Source organism: Arctopsyche grandis, chromosome 12, assembly GCF_051622035.1.
Source record: "Arctopsyche grandis isolate Sample6627 chromosome 12, ASM5162203v2, whole genome shotgun sequence".
Taxonomy (NCBI): Eukaryota; Metazoa; Arthropoda; class Insecta; order Trichoptera; family Hydropsychidae; genus Arctopsyche; species Arctopsyche grandis.
In genome coordinates this window covers 22,365,859-22,384,016 of record NC_135366.1, presented here as the reverse complement: position 1 = coordinate 22,384,016, position 18,158 = coordinate 22,365,859, and the positions used below count along the sequence as shown (strand labels likewise).

General features: G+C 35.1%; 1 protein-coding gene across 1 annotated transcript in view; it reads right to left on the bottom strand.

The window, feature by feature from the left end:
* Nucleotides 1-17,834, bottom strand: part of dpy (fibrillin-like protein dumpy) — a 220,073-nt gene extending 202,239 nt beyond the window's left edge. Inside the window, 1 exon segment of the mRNA XM_077443110.1 lies at nt 17,725-17,834. Within this exon segment, the coding sequence (XP_077299236.1) occupies nt 17,725-17,734 (10 nt within the window). The 5' untranslated portion in view covers nt 17,735-17,834.
* Nucleotides 17,835-18,158: the final 324 nt, after the last annotated feature.

Genomic DNA, 18,158 nt, shown 5'->3' with positions numbered 1-18,158 from the left:
CAATTTATACACACGGATGAAATTGCGATTACACAAAGAGTGCAGTGACACACAATCAAATGCATTCCGATTAGAAACCGATAGTGCATTGTGCATCGGATTAAATGTAAATCCAACCTAGCAACGAAGGTCGATCGCACTCGGTGACCTGAAAAAGTCACACACACGCTACATATGTATACCTATATACATATAATAAACGATCCTTGTAGATATCCAGAATTTCCAGTTGCATCTGAAATACGATCCTACGTCGTCAGATAACTAGACTTACCGTACGGATTGTTATCAAATTACCCTTGGCCGAGTACCGCTACGTTTGATCGCAACAAGGTCGGCTAAATAATTACAGTGATCTTTGGCAGGGGGCTCGTGATTTTCTTCTATTCGAGCGAATTCAATCGATTATATTTATCCGTCCGATTGAAATATTGTCATAATGGGTTTGAACCTTGACTCTTGCGTGTAATGTGTGTGTCTAGTTAGTAGTAAGTATCGTGTGTTTAAGTAGTTTTTACGCGTTAACCTTGTGTGTGCATTCTTCTGTCGCACAATGGCAGAATTTTCTCAGCGGTGTGTGTGTGTGTGTGTGTCTTTGAATGGATGCGTTTTTCACCGCTTTTCCACCGTTCGTGGCTTTTTTACGATTTTGTCTGTTATTAAATTTTGATTTAGGGAATGTCAGGTGCTGTTATTAAATATCGCTTGTATTTGATGCGTCCATATCAACCATGAGATGAGTATGAACTTTGCTTTTTGAATAACAGCTATAAAACTTTAACGTTCATAAATAAAGCTGAAAAATATTGACATGATAATTATGATCTATTGTTTGATGAATATTAACGTTTGAAAAATATTAACGATTAAAAGAGCTATAAAAAGTTGCATCATTTGATAATTAATACTAAGAAACCAAATCAATACATTTATATAGGTAAACCCACTTGCATATGAGCATATTTAAAAGTAGTGTAACTCCACTTTTCTTCATTTCGAGAAAAATTTCACAAAAAATCCAATATAATGTTTTTCGTTTAACAATATTTAAAAATACTGGTGGCCTTTAATACGTTTATTCTGCTTTTCCAAGATAATGGCCATATCGAATTAAAATAAGTGATAACAATTCGTGAATTAAGTCAAACAGAAATTGTATTTTTGGAACAGAAAATTGAACTTCTGCCACATTCAAATTAACGGATCATATGTTGGTATATACATATGTATATGTAGATGCAATATTTAACCAGTTAGAATTAAATAAATATATTATATTTGAGATATTTAAAGATTCAATAATTACAGTCAAATACAAACTATTGTCTAATATAATAAAGAAACGTATGAAATTATGATGGAGTGCATTTGGGCGAATGAATGTTGTATTCAAATTTAAAATGCCACTGTGCCTGAAGAAAAAGATCTTATGGTAATGTCACGTGCCAGTGATGACATTAGATGCTGCATAAGTTCCAGTGCACTAAGCGAAGTATGTAACACTATATACCTGGCATAACGAGGAGAGATATAAAACGGAATACGTGGGTTAGAAGTATGATGAAGGTGGTTGATGTAATGGTAAGAGAAAATATATTTTTTTATTTCAATCTAACATGTACACTCGCCTTAAAAAAGATAGCTCCAATGCGATGAGTGCACTAATACAGATACAATACGATCAAAAAAATCAATACAAGCATTTATACAATGCGAATTCATACAAAAATCATCCACAGTGACATCTATGGAGACATTTTTATTATACAAATCGGAAAACCTCAAGACGCTCAACAACTTGAGATTGACAAGAGAGAGAAAGGAAAGGAAATGCCAATTTTACAGGAACCTTTTCAATGAACTATGTATGATAGGAAACGATCGATCTAGAGTCAACAAACTAGGTCTGGCCAGCAGCTATCAGTGAAAATCGAACCGTGATCACTTAAAAGTATACTGTGCTAACCACTAGTCCACGCTGCTGGTTGTTGAATTGAATTGAAATGGCAATTGGTAAGATGGTACATGGTTAGTAGAACGGACGATAGATGGACGAAAGAAGTGCTTAAATGCTACAAATAAAAGGAAGGCCACAGGGGAAATGGGTGCATGAAATCAGATAAATGTGTGGAATGAGATGGATGAGAGTTCCTCAAAGCAGAGACGAATGAAGACATGTTGGATGGATGGTGAATGACTGTGAATGCTTATAATGACATACTATTGTAAACTGATTAATTTTTTGAATTTTGAAGTCGCCTATTAACGACATTCAGATATAATTTTATGTAAAAATAAGTATCACACAACTGTTATGTAACACAAGGCATTACTTTGCAGTAATTCTGTCGAACTTAAAGTTTCCCAACCAAAGATTAAATTTGAATTTGATCCGAGCATTTTGAATGTATCCACAGTGAAAATGCGGATTAAATAGCATTATATCCTTCAATTAGAAACATTTCAATCAAAATGTGCCAAAAACTTTCAAACATATGTACCCATGTAGCTTCACCTTGATTGTTCAAAACTAAGTTAGAAATTGACCCGGAAGACTCTAATCCGATATACGTAATTAAATTCATAAAAATACACACTCGAAGTCTTTATGGATGTACATATGTAAATTAAAACCAACTTAGAAAACTCTCTCCTCTCCCATGAGAAAAAAATGTCAACTGAACATGATTGATATCAAACTCAAAACGCATAGAACTCGCTCACATAAGTCATAAGGCATGATTGATTCAAAATAAACACATCATAAACAAACAAAGCAAACGTGAAAGTACCACCACATCTACTTTAATTAGAAATTAATGAGCAGAGCGAACCGACTTATTCAAATTACACACCACGCATGCACACAGGGTCCACTTTGCTCCGCGTCAGTTCCCACGATACCTAATAATAATTCGTCTGCAACATATGTAGGTACGTACGTATGCACATCTCAATTAGCGACCCTCGATCGAATTTAATCCCAACCCAGCATCCCTCCCGTCCAGTGGGAGCATCCTGTGATTTCCAGGAACGAGCCGACTACCATTCGGGTTGATATTTCTCACGCATATAATTGCAATGGTGTACATAGCGGTTTCAAGCCGTTGCGGCCTCACGTATTGCATAACAGTTCTTGCGGCCGAGCACGACAACAATTGAGGACCTCGCCATTTGGTCGACTGCTTAATGCCACTTGTGTGATCGATTTCGTCCCTTCTATGGCCGAAAGAAAGCGTTTAATTATTCCAACGGTGTACATATATATGTGTGTATGAGGTGATGATTAGGTGTGCGTCAACACCGCTTCGGAGACGTTTAAAGTGTGACATACTTCGGATAGGGTTTTTTGTTAATTAAATGCTTTTCGTCATAAAAACCTCTCGTCAGTGTATGTGATCAGTTAGGATTAGCTCAAATTGGAAACTGTAGAGTAATAATATCAGACTGTAGAATTTTGCAACGGCAAACATTGAAACCACAACCTACATATAGATAAAAATATATACTTTAAAATATAACAAAAAAATACATTCGAATCAAGGACATTTTTCTTATAGTGTTAAAGGTATTTAGGTATCATAATCATACAAGATTTGATTGCGAAGATTGTTAACAGATCGTCGACTAAAAGAAAAGCCAATTGCATGAAGGGAATAATTCGAAAGATTTAGACCTGGAATTGAAGATAAAGTTCAACTCATTGACTTGATTCATTGTCATTCATTTTTTTTATTATACATACATATGATAAAAACAATATGGTGCTCATTTTAATGTGAATTAAAATATTGTGTCTTATATTCAAATACTTTTTTCGCTCTATTTCACTTTTATTATGTTTATATTCTATATACGTGCCATTATATTAAAAATAAAACTGTCGTTTTTTCTCACATTGACTTTGAATCCTATACAAAACAACATCAAACAAGTAATCTGCTTATTACATTAAGCAATTATACATATATGTATACTTGAAACTCCAAAAGAGTACCAATAAATTGTACAATGAATTATGTTAGGTCAAAATTGTTTAAATACAAATTTATTATACATAAAATTATCCCATATTTGATATTCATAATGGAATGATCTCACCCCAACAACACATATAACCGGAATTGACAGTAATGGAAAATTCCCAAGGAAATAGTCAAGGAAACGTCGGTAGTCATCAGTAGCTATAAATAGAAAAGTGAATGCTTCATTCAATAGACGGAAGGTTAACAATTCATTTTCTAGTATGGAATCACTCCTGTAAAGGTAATCATCCAATTACAATCAACGCCGTTGAATAATCTTCTGAATGAAATGCTTCGTGCATTGAATCACGATAATGATCAGTACATATCAACTTGGCGGGAAAATTCTACAGGACTTTTTTTTTAATTATTTTACACGTAAGATCTAATTTCGCGGTGAAAACTATTCGCACTTTTAGACACGATACAGTTAGCCGATTGCGCTTTGAACTCTCTTGGGAGATGTTGTTAACATTGTGTTGTTTTTACCCACAACTGTGGGAACTGGGCGAAAAGGTAACCGGAGAGACGCCGAGTGAAATGTTTGTGGTAAGGAAAAATCGAGAAAATATACATACATACATACATATACCCACTTTACGAAGGGAAAATTAAAACCGACACCCAACGTTCAATTTGAACTGTTTACATAGACACACTTGCACAACAGTATTGTCTTTCAAATTTGCATTGCGCAACACTGCCAGAAGATCTCCAGATGGCTGCTGATTGAATCAACGAAGGCGCTAAATAGTGTGTCAATATTTTGAAAGTACCTGTCAAACTTGGAACGATTAAAGAAGATTGATAGTTGCACTTCAAATACTGCCAACTGTGTCTTTAACGACAAGAAACACATACATACGACATTTGTCCTTTCAAGTGAACTAAGCATCGGATTGAATAAACAGAGCCTCCATTCATAGTCCTTTCAGATCATATCACACTTTCATACATTGTTTTGTACACACTTAAAATTACATGGGTTTTTACGCAATTTTTAAATGGAATGCACACAACAACACACATTTTTTCGGAGACGATGCAAAAACGGAAACACGGCAAATATTTTTCGTACAAAGTAGAACACGAGAACTTTCGACTCGCACACGGCGTTTCTAAATCGATTGCAACACGAGAATAGACCTTCAACGCATCGCAGAAGATGTGGTATCATCACTGATTTTTTTTTTTTTCATCACACACATACGACAATGTTTAAGCTGCGATCTCCACATTTGAACATTTACTCGACGAAAATTAACATAATATAAAATGAAAATCAACACCCACTCAAATGGAGGTCGAATATTTCGAATACTCGAACTCGACCCGTTGAATTGAGAGCCGCTGGATTTAAAGATAAAAACCACAGTTATATTATAATAATTCGTCGACTAATTGTTCCGCTAATGATTGTTTCAATTTTTTATGAGTTGGGTGCGTCTATAGGTAAGTAAGGCGCGCGTGACTAGAACCATTTGACGGGCAAAACACGATTGATTAGCTAATGCTTTATTTAGAGTTCATACCTAAATATATAAAGTAGTCTCACACGTTCAAACGAAACTATTTTTAGGATAGAAATACGCTACTTTTAATGACAAGATCAAAAATTGTTGACCCTTGACATCAGTGGCGTGCTGTGACTTTTATAACAGGGGTATAGGTATGGACAAAAACTATATTGTTAATATGTATTTGAATTATAATAATCTGTCTTCTAACAGCAATATCGTAAGTATATGTTATTTTAAGCAAAAAAAAGTTAATGATGTTTGATAGATACATCAGAATATTCTTAGTGGTAATTCCGCAAACGCTTCAAGAGACGAGTAAATTACAAAATGTTTTATATTTAACGGAACGCCTATACATAACAATTTCCCAGTACCGCGAAGGGGACAGAATTGAGACGGCGAGTCCGTACAAGCGGACGACGTGGCGGACCAGACCATAACAAACCACTACTGCATACTATGTTACATACAATTACCTCAAGTAGAGCTGTTTCAGGTTCTGAACTTCGCTAATTCGAGTGAACAATATCAATATGGACGATTCGAATTTATTCTAACTGGCAAAAGATTTTAGATGACTAATCTAGTTTAGGGGTCCCCAACACTTTTCGCGACAACACAGCCCGCAAACACGTTTCGTCATGCTCTCGGGTTTTTTTGATATTTTGATATTTACTTAATATTTTTTAAAATATTGCCTTCACGATTTCGGTTGTAGATATGGCTTTCAGGGTTCCAGTTAGTTAAAACCAAGCGTCTTTTGAGGGAATCCCAAATAACGTTTATATAAATTTTCAAATTGGGAATCCCAAATAACGTTTACATAAGAGATTACATAAATTTCGCAAAAAAAAAAAAAACACCCTGTTAGAAAAACGGCATAGTTGATCTTATGCATGTGCACACTCAAATTTGCACAAAATTGCTCAGTTCCACATGTGCACATTTATTCAAACTGGATTCCAATAAGATTTTTTCATCCAGCACTTTGAACATATGTACACTCTGAACCGGCCCATTTCTCAAAAATGTTGGGGACTCCTGCTTTAGTTCAATGACGGCACGTCACTACTTGACATACATAAATTGGTAAGCCAAAAACAGTTTTTTTTATATCAAAAAAGGACTAATATACTTTTAAATAATAATGTGTGTGAAACAGAAATAAAGATCATTCAACGTTATTTTCAGAATAATATAATCGTAAGCCGTTAAAAATGCGGTTAAGATTGTTTTATTTCCATTGCAGTTACGTGCGGTCAGTGCCAGTTGGTACATATGTACATACATACATACACAGATACATACATATATACAGGGGTAGGCATCTATCGACTGGTCCGGACTATATAATTAAAGATGACCAAGATCAGTGGGTAGTTGCTGGCGTGTACACCGTATTATTATGAAATTTATACGGTCGTATGGAGGCGAAGCAAAGGCGAGGTTTCAAATCGAGGGAATGCGAGAAGATCCTCTCAAAGGACTTGATTAGACTCATCTATCTGTGAGTCGAATCGATCTCGACGTTCTTCTTATTCCGACCGTTTATATTATATTTTAGCGCAGTTGAAAGGCGGACTAATAAACCAGCAGCTTTCCTGCGATAATTTGCATATGAATCGTGTGAATTGCGTGCGTTTTTATTGCACTATAGTTTATGCATATCTAGAATACGCCTCTGTTGAAAAATGATCCATTTAAAAATGCACATATTTCATCAAAGCTACTACAACTGTCTGCGACCACAGAAAGAGGAATTTTGCACATATAATTATTGGATTTTGTTGTATTGAAAATTGTATTCATACATGTGATTTTCTAATATAAATATATTTGTTCCGAGTTAATTTCACTATTTTATATGTATGTATATTATATATGTACATATGACTGTAGTATAATAATATAAAAAAATCTTATTTGTAATATTTTAAGATTATTTTTGTTGATCACATAAGTAAGAAAACGACTCAATATACATACATATGTAAATATTTGGGCGAATGAACGCCGTTTTTAGATCAAAAATACCACTTTGCCTGAAGGAAAAGTTCTTCGATCAATGTATTTTTCCAGAAACTTGGACATTGACGCCAAAATGTTTCACAAAGTTCAATACACTCAAAGAAGTATGAAACGGTGTATGCTCGACATAACAAGGAGAGATAGGAAACAGAATGAGTGGGTTAGAAGTACATATGTACGAGTGAAGAGATTGAAATGACGATGGTCGGATCACGTAGCTCAGTGGTTGCCACGCGGGCTTTTTTCAGACGTAGTTCATCTTTCTAGTATTATCCTGTTGGTCTATTTTTTTTATCTATATAGGCAGTGGACAGAGATTTTCAATATAAAATATGATGTTTGTTTTAATAAAATAAATAAACAAGTACTTACTTATTGTAGTAAAATAAATCAATTGCAATATAGATATTTTCCTATTAAATATTGTAGATAAAAACCGTAGTTTCTTTTTTCTCTTTGTCAGGGAGGTTAATCCCTACTTTTGTATTTAGGCTTGCACATTTAACGACATCGGTTCGTTCGACCGTTATAAACATTATTTCCTTTTTAACTTTATTTATTAAAGTATTCGGCTCCTTTGAGAGTATTATTTTTAAATAAAATGAACATCTCTGCTGTCAGCTAAACAACGTCTCGCTTACAGATATAGTATTTGGTTAACAGTAATTTCATACAAAAATAGTCTCAATAAATTAAATACTTTTGCTAATATACCATAAGTATTCATTGCATTTATTTTTTTTCAAAAAATGTGAGAACAATATATATTTCTTGATTGGTATTCATTCTTTATTAGTTGAAAGAAAAAGGTTCACGAAATATAAACTATACCCAAAAAAAGCCAACCACTGACGTAGCTGGAGCAATGAACGAAAGGTAAACAAAATAAGTACTGGAATGGTACTCAAGATAATGTAAAAGGGTGAAAGGAGGGCCGCAAGGAAGATGGGTGGACAAAATTAGAAAAATGTGTGGGGTGAGATGGATGAGAGTTTCGCAAACCAGAGGACGAGTGGAAGCGTTTTGGAGAGACCTTCATCCAGCATTGGACGGTGGATGGCTGTAATTGATGATGATGACATCGTAAGATTTATAATATATGTAGAACAACATGTGGTGACAAATTTAGCTAAAAACCATACATACCATGCATCCGTATATCATGAAAAAATATGATATAACCGATACGTATATGGTCGACCGTATAATATATCATAATTGCGTGGCATTCGTTTAGGAAAACTGTTGTACACATACGTATATAGAATGAGAGGTGTTTTGGTTAGTAATAGGTATTATATTCTGTGGGTCGTTGTTTATTGCGTTCGTACTGTACAACATATTTCATAGTTACCTTTTGTTGGCCACAATGGAGAGCGTATGTGGTAATTTACCGAGAAGATAATGTCAAAAAAAAAATGGCAAAAGACAATTTCGGCACATTAAAAAAGGGAACGTGAGAGTTTGCGAACAGTCGATACGCAGACGTAGAAAAAATTTTTCAAAAAGGCAACAGAACGATCTCGAATTTCCATTCAAATTGCGATTCATCATTTGAATTGTAAGGTAATATAGCGATGAACGCGTAGGTGTTTCCATAACGAGCGAAACCCGTCATAAATAACGACAATGCGGTTAAATTATTTATTATTGTCGTTTGTTCGCCTCTTTCTCATAATGTGAAAGAATTGGAGTTTTTTTTTTTTTTTTTTTGGTTTAATAGGATAATTACGGTTGTGCGAGGGTTAAACGAGACTCGTGATCGATTATCCTCACCACTTTTATAAGAGCTCGTTAATTTCATATTAATAAACGTTAAAAATCGGGTTCCTCTACATGCATACACAGCACAGAAAAATCGGATCTTGTTAACCGTAAATTTACCTTTTTCGTATTTTTTTCAAATGGATATAATAGACCAGTAAAGTGGGCCTTGAAAAATATGAAAAATTCATCTTTGAAAAATTACGGCTCGGATGTGTGTCAACTGCACACGTGACATGTGTCAACTATGTCACAATATAAAAGAAAAAATAATTTCAACTCAGTCTATTAAGTTATAATTACATTATATAATTTGATAAATTAAATTCGAGCGTATTTGTGTTGTTCTGAAATAAAAATTAAAAAATATTGCTAAAATATGTATCGCATTTATTATGTTGAAAAAAAAAAGCGCTGGCCTTATATCTATCAAGGCTTTTCCTCGCATTACCGCTAATGGTTGTTTCGTGCATATTTATCAGCTTAAAATATTGATCCAGTTTCGTGAATTATTAATGGAATTTCACCGCGTTCGAATCAAAAGTGAACCAAGACTAAAATGCAATCTTAAAATAAATTCTATTCGCTTATAATCAAAGCATAATACAATGAAAATACCATACAATTCGAAAGTCTCTCGACAGGAAAATTCAATTTTAATTTAATTATAGCAACAAAAGATAAGAGTATGCAACTTAAACACTATTTCGAAGTATAAAAGAGACAGCACAGCTGCTTGCAGGAGATTACAATCACATATATGTAACTTTCTCTGAACAGAAAGCAGGAGATTTGTTATTTACGTCAATAAAACATTCGATTGTTTGAAAGCAAATTATTTTTTTGAAGATTAAATACGATAATAATCCAACTAAAAGATTATGGACGCTACCCAATATTAAGGTGATAAGAAATAGCAGTCAATTGGTGATTACAAATAATACACATTAAGAATACCATTGAGTAATTCATCCTCAAATGAAAATAAGTTGTATTTCAAACCACCTTAAATTTTTAACATCATCAGTGACGTATTCAGAACTTTTTCAAGAGGGGGATATATTAGAGAATAAAATTAATACAATACAAACATTATATCTACATGATAGATCAAATATCACAGTAGATGTTGAGGAGTCTATCGAACAAATTTATATTTCTTTCACGACATCTGTAGGTATAAAATATGACAAATTTTAAATACAACAGTCACCAGCATAGCTCGGTGGTTGCGGTAATACTAACCACCGAGAGATTCTCGACGTTCAAGCCCCAGGTTGACTTTGATTGAATATAATATATTTCGAAAGTATTTCTGTAGTGCTGCTGGTCAGACTTGGATATTTGTGACTTCAAGTCGATCGATTCCTATCAGAGTTTACGAATGTATCTGATTTTATTATTGAAACGGTTCATATTTGTCACCACTATTTGAATATGATTTCAAATTAATAATCCATAAATGTATATATTATATGTATATACAGGTTTAATACCATAGGCGTCGCTCAGGGACAACTTATAATGGCATCATAGGAAAATATAAATTTTATTTAAATGAGATCCATTTCCCGTTGCCACCTGCCAATACGAGATTCTTTCGACTACTTTTTTCATAATGTTAGTAAATTTTTGAGGCCCTAACATTCTGTAAACATTTTCTTTTAGAGCTGCATAATAAGAATATGAACACGAAGAGCAGGATGGTCTTTCAGATATTCCAACAAGTCGAAATTTGAAAGATCGAGAAAATGTTCTAACATCCTCCCCCCCCTGGATCTGTTCATAAACATTATCAACATACCACACCAGAAACTACCACTAATACAATTAAAACCCACTACCGACTGAACTACCACTTGTATCTAAAATTTCAACACGAATCTACTCCAAACAAGCAATAGGATTAAACGAGTAAAAGACAGTAAATAAACATACATATCTACGTACATAAATACTGAATACATCGTACGCCATCTAAACCGGACTCAAATGTACCACATACATACATACATACATTCATATAAATACGTTGCCTTTGAACTTGACCCGAATTTTCAAAACGGCGATACACTGGGATAGTATCACGCGACTATTGCCACAATCGACAAAGACCCGACCATCATCATCATTGTCGTCGTCGTGTGCGCGCCCGCGTAATAACAGACTTTTTCCACCGAAGAATTACAATAATAATATCATCATCGAGACATTACGGCGTTGTCGCCGTAACACGGTGGGCGTTTTCGTCTTCGGGGAGAAAGTTAAGAGCCGGCAACGAACATCACCATAAGAGTACGAACATGTTGCTTTATGGTGCGCTGGAAATTCCACACTAAACCATCGTTTCACATGCCATATGGTGTCTGTGAGCGAGCATGTTCGACGGTTCGACGCACCTGGACGACTGTGTTGACGACAAACCGAAGAGGCAATATCGATAAGTCAATGATGAATAAACTATCCATGGGAGGTGCTCGGCGATGTTCAAAACCGCAACTGCGAAGATGGATACCGTTGCGTACATATGTACGTCTGTTGCATCATACTGTGTTGAATGGGATTGTAATTTTTCAATTCATTGACCACTCGCTGGCTACGAGTTAATATTAGATCACTTTTTAGTGTTCAAACTCTTTCATGTATCAAAAACAAGAGTATTTCTCCGACCATTATAAACTGGCAGTACTATGTAGTTTGAGACAAACTCAAAGGTTCAAGTTCACAATCAAGGTAGTTCTAAGAAGATTATTATATTCATTTTATAGACGACTGTGCAAATTTTTAGCATTTAAACATGCATCATATATTTTTTTAGTGTTCTTCAATTTAAAACTTCTTAATCAAGTGATCAAACTGATTTCATGATAACATGACCGATATTATGTTACAAATATATCGCTGATATATGTATATATGTACATATGTACGTATGACTTTTTTTACAGCATGAAATTAAATCTATATTTAAAAGTAATGTTATTAAAATGTAATATGGAACAAGATTTAGACGAGCTTGATATTTGGGATATGGTTAATACCAAGGCAATCCATTTTTTTCCCGTTTTGTTTATTGTTATATATGACATTTTTTTACATCAACATGTATATACATAGTTACAATGTTTGCCGAGTATCCGTGCTTGAAATAAATTTAATTATTTTTGAATAATACGCGTTTGTTGCGATATAAATATGTACGAGTATGCATCAAACGCAAATAACAAGTGCGTAAATTTAGATCATTGGTTGACCAGGAGGATTTTTTCATTAGATGCGTATGTCCAGTTATTTAACTACGGTAAGTTTTTCCATTTTAAATTGTGGTTAGAAAGTAACTTCAACGATGGATGGCTGACCAGATTTAAGCAACGATATGGTATTCGGAAAATTACAATACAAAGAGAACGTTTCAGTGGTTGTTTTAAAGAATATTTGTAATCCGACCAAATATATAATGCAGATAAGACAGGCTTATATTGGTGTTTTCCAACGAAGAATATTGTTTCGTCAAACGAAAAGTTCACTCCCGGACTCAAATGATCTAAAGAGCGTATTACAGCCATGTGTTGTGTAAATGCATCATGAACTTACAAAATGAAACTTTTGTTAATTGGAAAACCAAAAAAATCTAGATTATTTAAGGAGACTTGAATAAAAAAAACCTTCCTGATGATTATTATAACCAAAACGGAGCATGGATGGATAGAGGGTTCTTCGAAGATTGGTTCAAGACTAAATGGGTTCTTGGAGTTAGAGATTTTTTAAAAAGTAAATAGTTGCCACATAAAGCAGTTAATTATTAATAGATAATGCTCCACCTCATCCGAATTTTTACCGCCTAGTGTTATATGTCTAATTCAACCCATGAACCAAGGTGTCATATTATAAATGAAACGGTTTGCCACGCTGGTCTTTTCAAAACTCTTGCCGAGAAGATGACTTGATCAATTTCTGGAAAAATATGAGTGTATGGACGCTAAGCACGGAAAACCTTGGCCGAAAGTGAAATCAATCAACACTGGTTCGATCGTAGAGGAAGATTATTTTTAATAAGAAATACATTTATCGGATTCTGAAGAGATCGGTTCAAGTGACATATCTGAAATATATATTCAAATGTCAAATGCTTTGAAAATGTTGATCGAGAAAAAATTGAAGAAGTAGTTTGGTCTCGATGAGAAATGAGGATATTGTATCTATTGTTCACAACAATGGAAACGATATAAAAAATTGATACTTCGGATTATCCGTGTTTTTTTTCCAATTATACAGTCCCTTACTCACCAGTATTAGCCGAGAGTCTGTACACTGTACTAAGATTCTATCATTGCCTTTGTATTTTATATTTATTTTAAATCGACATATATTAATTAATACAAATCGTTCCATTTCACATTGAATGAAAACGGACACGAAAATCTCACACCTGTGTTAATTTGATCCAAATAATTCAAGTGTGTAAGGAACCAACAACTGTTCGATATGTTTCGTTAAGAGTCGAGTAAAAAGCGTGTGAAAGAAATAATATGAAAAATCGTTAGTTTGCTATTCATGAACTGTTAAATATTGACACTACTCTCTAAGTCTCTTCATCGAAAGCAAAACAATAAAAAAAATACTAACACTTTGCCGAGATGCAAACAGACGAATGCGCTTTCCGTGTTTACTAGTCTATGTTGACACATCAAACAAGAACAAAACGTCCGAGCTAAATAAAAATAAATACAAACCATACACAAAAATCACGCGCAACTAAGAGAGGTCGCATTGCAAATCAAACATACACACACACACACAAATAGCGACTTCAGGTCGAGTTTTTGCATTTTCAAAGCAAACAGATAAAAACACTTTTCGACGCGTGAGAGTTGGCAAATATTGTATGGATGTTTGCCGAAGACGAAAATTTGAAAACGTGTGCGTTGAATTCTTCGATCGTTTGTCAAGCCGCAAGAAAGTGGAACATTTCGACACATACATATATACTCGGTACATATGTATGTATACGTATTGCGTGCGCCGAAAATTCGACCCGTTTTCGATGCGAAAAAATAGCACTGTACAAAGTTTGAAATTTATTCAAAAAAATATCAACACAACCCATGATTATTGCGGTTAAGATAACAGATAACACTTTCGTTATGCGGCGACGCATTGTATCGGTAATTAATTTCTATTGCATCATGAATGCGTAATAAGCGAGTTGCGTGCACTTATACTATATACATACATAGGTACCTACTGCGAAAAAACAACGAATGCACTTTGAAGGTTGATGCACACACACATATATAATGAATTCACTTCGAAACAAAAATCATATAATTAAACATAAAAACTTTCCTGAAAATTTAATCAGTGTTCGTTTAAACAAACACAATTAAAATCGATTCAAATACGACCGTGAAGTTTGAATCAGTCTTCGAGTGAAATATTTGTGTATACATAGATATTTATTTGAAGAACAGGAAGTAAAGTAATGAAGACGGTGACGGAATATCAATACGATCATGATTCGATTAAAAGCGGCGAAATTATGCGCGAATTTTATTCGAAAATTTTTATTCAAAACTGGGCAAACATTTCCACACTGCTGTAACAATATGGTAATGAATCGACAATTTGTCAGAATTGAAATTGTTAAATGACTCATTTAAAGCATTTTTCGGGCCTCATCTGCTATTTTAATTGCGTCAAGTCAACGTTCTGTGCCTTTTATTATTTTTGTTGGAACAACTGTCCAAATTCGAGCGCTCGCTGAAAAATTTCCAATTCTTACGCGCGCGGTAAACTTAATTGGTTATAACACACGTCTTTGTTACGAAATCGAGCAATTGTGCAACTCATCTGTTTCAATGCGAATGCATTAAAAAGAACATCTATATTTTAAATAAAACCTACCTACATATATGTACATACATACATATACGCCCAATTTAATCTATTTAGGCTACGTAAATACATAGAAACATGTATCGATGAAGATCGCACACAAGATGATAATAATCGCGTAAGCCACGAATCGTTTAAAATAATAATGGTGTCTAGCGTGTGTACCTACGCCATTTTTGCATCTGAAAGGTCAAAAATATATTATCTCGAGTGTGGTGGGAGTTTGCGATATAAAATGGTAAAGTGAACGCATTCGCTTCTGGAACTGGTTTCGTGTGGGTTTTTTTCTTAGTCGCTCGTTCGTGTTTCGCGGTCGAGTTTCGATATGTCAACTTTAGCTATGTATTTACAAAGGACACCCTGTATGTATTAACAACGTATGTATGTACATACAGAGGATTCTATATTTGCATATGCATGCGAGTATGCGTGCGTGCACATCCACACGGAATGGCGACTTTGTAAATTAAAATATTTTTTTGTATGAAAATATGCCGTATCATTTGTATTTATGTAAAGTTGTGATACTTATGCAATGTTTAAATAATATACATATATAAACATATGAGGCGATATATTTGAAAGTGGCCGAAGTTCAATTTTCAGTTCCAAAAACACTATTTCTGTTTAACTTAATTCACAAATAAATATTGTATATCTTTTAATTAGATATTATCAGAATCTCGGAAAATAAGAATAAACGTATTACAGGCCACCAGTATTTTAAAATATTTTTAAACGCAAAACATTTTATTTGATGTTTTGCATAATTTTCTCGGAATGAAGAAAAGTGAACTTATGCCACTATCAAATGTAACGGCTCATACATACATATGTATATCAGAGATTTTCAAATTTTCATTTGAATACATCTTTTAATAATATTCTTCTTTGCTTGAAAGTCATCTTCACCTCACCTATTTTATATTAAACACTATTATATAACATACTAAATAATATAACCTATCGAATATTTTCAAGTCAGTCGATTTGATGAATAAAGAGGTGCAGTCTCGTGACACTGTAATTATTCTAATGCCATAACGTATAAATACAGGCTTTAGAGTCGATAGAACGACAGCGTTAATATATATCTATTATATTTACAGTAACCTAACCATTTTAATCTATTTTAGTTCATCTTACATTTACTCATCATCTACTTCATTTTGAATTAAAAGAGCACATAGAAGATATGGATCTATCAGTGTACAAACATATGTAATGTTATTATTCAAGGCGCAGTTCAATTAAATCTACATAGAATACCTACAAATTAATCCATAGAAAAATATAATTGGATTTATCACGACGAAAAGAATGTCATTGAAAAATTCCAACTGGAATGAAAATTCCGATCCTATCCGAATCTAGTACATAACACAACCATCCTTGAGAATCTCATACGAAAGCAACTACATACCAATAAGTCATCGACTATAACCCAAATCATAATACTTCAAGTTGATCAATCGACCTATAGACTCTATGATAGTGTGAGTGTATGTACATAAAGCGGCGATGAACATTACAAATCTTGCCAAAACAGTCAGCGGCAACAAATGACAGTCCAACTACTTACATACTACATACAATCAACGATCAAATGACCAACTTCTAGAGCAATAACCCTAAACTTTACAGCCATTCAACACAATCAAACCTCCCCCTCAAAAACTAAAACAACAAACAAATCAACACTCAATCCTACACATTCAAAGCATTGAAAACCACTGACAAACACAGCCACGCGAACGAGAAACACTTTCACACAGCTCGACCGAATCTTATTTTGGTCGATCAAGGTTTTGCCGGTGGCGAATGATTTCATACTGACCGCTTTGACATTTCAAACACACTGACTTTACCATGGCGGATATGCAAACATACATACATACACATTACAATACCAAAAACACCACACACACACACACACACACACACACACACATACCCACTAATCATACTAATATGCGGTGAATTTCGACGACCTCGAATTTCTCCCAGACGACAACCACCACCAACCACCTCCAGCACCACCGCCAGAGAGGAGGCAAATCCTTCACATCCGGGAAAGAGACATTCTTCAGGGTTGAGCGTGGGTGCATCCGAGCAACCGGTGGGTGCAGATTCGAAGTCCTTACCACCCACCGGGCCGAGCCGCGGACATATAAGGAGACCCGCCTCGAGTGTATATATACCGGCAACGTTCACAATCGCCGTTTCATTATGCAACCGACTCGATTTGGTTACACAGCTCCGCTAATTAATAATACATACATACATAAATATATACAATTCGATCGTGGTTCGGAATCCGACCACCACTGTCACTGTTGCACTGTTCCTGACAGAGAGAGGTGGGGGGAGGGGGTTTGTCAGAGAGGGGGGGGGGGGAGTATTCCGGTGCTGAGGTGACGGAGAGGGGATACACAGGTAGATAGATCGGGGGGTCTACGGAATTGATGGCAGGTGTGTTTTTTAACACTTACCCGCCGCCATGGCTGTGCGACGCCACAGCTGTTGTTGTTGCGCGCCCCCAACAACTGTCCACTATCACTCGCGAGGACTTGTCGTTCATTCAGCGTCTTGGTGCGGACTGGCGGTTGTTGTGGTGGGGCTGGAGGAGGCCGTCGGAGGCCCCTGGCCCCACCACTCCTCTGGTGTAATGGTAAAATGTCGGCTAGACGAATGTTGGGTGTTGAAAGTTTGGGAATAGTCGGCGTGGTTGATGTGTGTGCGGTGGTGCTTGGTGCGTTAACCCCCTCGCTGGTTTTCGGAGGATGCACTCCGCGGCGCGAGGACTAATAAGTCGCTCGTCGTAATCTGATATGCACGTCTAAAGGTAAAGACAAACAGGTGAGCGTATGTATGTACATATGTGGGTAGATCCATTTTCGGTCATAATGAAATATTATCACCATTG